The 2,704-nt window shown below is 33.5% G+C and overlaps 1 protein-coding gene and 1 long non-coding RNA gene across 2 annotated transcripts; both read right to left on the bottom strand.

Annotated features, from left to right (window-relative positions):
- Positions 1-758: 758 nt before the first annotated feature.
- LOC109591220 (uncharacterized) lies at positions 759-1,197 on the bottom strand. The gene is made up of 2 exons (XR_002189713.1): positions 956-1,197; positions 759-907 (listed from the first exon to the last, which is right to left on the bottom strand). It is a non-coding gene; the product is annotated as an uncharacterized LOC109591220 (long non-coding RNA).
- Positions 1,198-1,482: 285 nt separating this feature from the next.
- LOC109591218 (uncharacterized) lies at positions 1,483-2,698 on the bottom strand. The gene is made up of 6 exons (XM_020006994.1): positions 2,646-2,698; positions 2,463-2,590; positions 2,258-2,410; positions 2,013-2,202; positions 1,907-1,963; positions 1,483-1,861 (listed from the first exon to the last, which is right to left on the bottom strand). Exons 2-6 carry the CDS (start codon positions 2,502-2,504, stop codon positions 1,551-1,553), a joined length of 753 nt encoding a protein of 250 aa, XP_019862553.1. The 5' UTR covers positions 2,505-2,590; positions 2,646-2,698; the 3' UTR covers positions 1,483-1,550.
- Positions 2,699-2,704: the final 6 nt, after the last annotated feature.

The raw sequence follows: 2,704 nt of genomic DNA, 5'->3' as shown, positions 1-2,704 counted from the left end.
CTCTTGATTTGCTCTTCAAGGTTTCAAACTCGTTAATTTCCGATAACGTGTGGGCGGTAATATATAAAACAATCCTTTCGAGACTTTGACACCTTCCGTCACTTCCAGTACCAGTTCCTGTAGGGCGTGGTCGGTAGGTGTGGCCAATCCCAATAAATGAATGAGTTCCCTGTATAAACTAGCGACTAGTCTTAGCTGATTATTAATGACTAGGCCTTCCCTCCCTCTACATTGTCGACAGTGTATTTTCAGTAATGGCTCCACAAACTGACACTCGTAGCAGTAGCAGTGTCCACACGAGAGGGACACCATTGGATCTCTCAGCAGTCCAGCACACGCGCAGCAAGTCAACAATTGTCTCAGATAAGGTAGTAGTTGGGGTAGCTCTCCTTCTCCACCTCCTCATCTCTCTTTTATATAGTCCATCACTAGCGGACATGACTCAGAATAGACGTCTGTTGCTCGTGCTCCTATGGAAGCTGATTTTGGTATATAGAGGCATCTCTTTTTGTCGGTTAATAGGGGCGTGTTAATTATGGGCGTGGTTACGAGCAATTAAAATCCTGAGGCCATCCATTACAGAATTTTTGTGTAAACCTGCAAATGCAATTAGAATCAGCTCAAACTTTCTACACAAGATAAGGACTTGTATATGCATTATATTATAAAAGTAAAAAATTCTTTGCTTTTCATAGCATGTTTATGCATCAGATAACATTATAAAAAGGAGAAGTTCCTTTTTTTCAATTTTGACAAAATTTGACCAAGACCCTGTACCTCTTGTTTTGTGCTAGATTAAAAATAAGTTAAAGAAATTAATAAGAACATGTAAAATATCTAAAAATATAGTCTGCTTCTCATTGCCTATTCAATTTTATGCAACACTGTTCAGGTACTTCTCCATTAACTATACAAGATACTCTAATTATATAATACTTTAATATAATAAACTTACAACACTGAGAGATTAGTTCAGCTATCCTCACAAAAGCAATGTTTCCCTTGTTCATTACAATATTTAGAAACACCTCAAGCTGATCAGGACACACATCAACTACTGACATTATACAGTTAATAAAAGTATCAGCTCTTTCTGCTAATGACTGGCCTGTCTTCACATCAAATATCTTATTATATTCTGTTGAATGAATTATTGTGGCTGATTTACAAGCTATACAGCTATGTCATGGAAAAATGTTTATGTCACAACTCTTGCATACTACATGGTCTTTTTTTAAGCAACTTTAAAAATTTGTAAATATCTCAAAGTTTCTATGCATCAAAAATTAAAAATTAAAAAATACTGTATAAATCTAGTGGAAAATTTTCATGGCCCAAAATTTTCATGGATTTCGTTTTTTTCAAAATCCACAAAAATAAAATCCATAAAAATTGATTCAATACGGTTCAAGATGGCTGAAAAGTACAAAACCACCATGAAAATTAAAGCCACGAAATTGATTTTTGAACGAATCTGCGAAATTTTTGGGCCATGAAAATTTTCCCCAATACGGTAGAATAAAAGGCACATAAAATACTATTATTTGGTTTCATTCCTTATATTTGTCCATTAGTGTATCAGCTAGTGCAATAGTTCTCAAAGTGTCTTCCTCTCTCAGTATATCTATGAATATACCAAACACTTTTGCATTCATACGAATAGAACTCAAAATTATGTGAAGCAACTCATCCATTTTGTCATCGTTAGTTTCTCTAGCAGTTAATTTCCTTTTTTCTCTTGAATTTACAATTTTGTGTTCTAGCAACTTGTCAACTAAGAAGTTGATATCAATTCCACAGTCCTTTATTAATGAAGTACATTCTGTCATTATACTATGAGCAATATCAGATCTAATTGTACCTATGTGTTATTATAATAAATAGTCAGTTACAATTAGTAACTAACTGTTTGGAGTAGGAAGTGAAGGAGCTGAAGGAGGTGGTCTGTTGATATTAACAGAATCTATTTAAGAGAATATAAAAACAATAAATTATGCTGTATATTACATTACCTGATAATGACATATTTCTCAGTGGTCTGTTGATAATAATCTTCATTTGTTCCTGTACTCCTTTCAATGGTACAGAATAACTCAAGTTAGGTACAGTATGGGGACTATTCTCAGCATATATTGACACTAAACAAAATGGAGGGACTGCTGTACTATTGTCACCGAAACAAAGAATTTCATGTTCCTTTATCTATTATACAGAAATACTATACTACTGTTGTCTAGCTAATATAATAGATTATTACCTGACATGGATCCAAATGTGGTTTAATTCTCCATCCTGTTGTTGGTTCAGTTTGCTGCTCATCAAATTTTAATTTAATGCATCGTTTTGGTGATGTGAGTTTAAAACTAATACTTTGATCCATTTCTGGATAAGAATACTTCTTTTCAATATACTACAAAACAATTAATTGGAGAAATAATAAAAATAATAAAATTTTGGATTACCTGAAGTAATGCATTCAAATCTCTAGCAGCAGTGAATCTCATTAAATCTCTTCTCTCTTCTCTTTGATAAAACACTTGTCCAGCATACACTGTAGCTTCAGGTATACCAGTGGAATGAGTAGATACAACTACAAATGAAAAAGCAATACTCTTTAGAAGTATTATACAATATAAATCACATACCAATTGTAGACTGAGAGCTTAATGCAGCAGATTTTGTACAAACAGCAACTTGTGACTGC

The sequence above is a fragment of the Amphimedon queenslandica genome, unplaced genomic scaffold, assembly GCF_000090795.2.
Source record: "Amphimedon queenslandica unplaced genomic scaffold, v1.1 AMPQUscaffold_8679_Cont19380, whole genome shotgun sequence".
NCBI lineage: Eukaryota > Metazoa > Porifera > Demospongiae > Haplosclerida > Niphatidae > Amphimedon > Amphimedon queenslandica.
The sequence above is the reverse complement of the archived record's forward strand: the minus strand, read 5'-3'. Positions and strand labels throughout refer to the sequence as shown.

Bases quoted from the DNA above. Each gene is read 5' to 3' on its own strand.
- LOC109591218 (XM_020006994.1), bottom strand. From the start codon at position 2,504: ATGAGATTCACTGCTGCTAGAGATTTGAATGCATTACTTCAG. The intron at 2,203-2,257 runs GTAATAATCTAT...TCTGTATAATAG, and splicing joins CACATTTGGATCCATGTCAG to ATAAAGGAACATGAAATTCT. The intron at 1,964-2,012 runs GTAATGTAATAT...TCTCTTAAATAG, and splicing joins GAGAAATATGTCATTATCAG to ATTCTGTTAATATCAACAGA.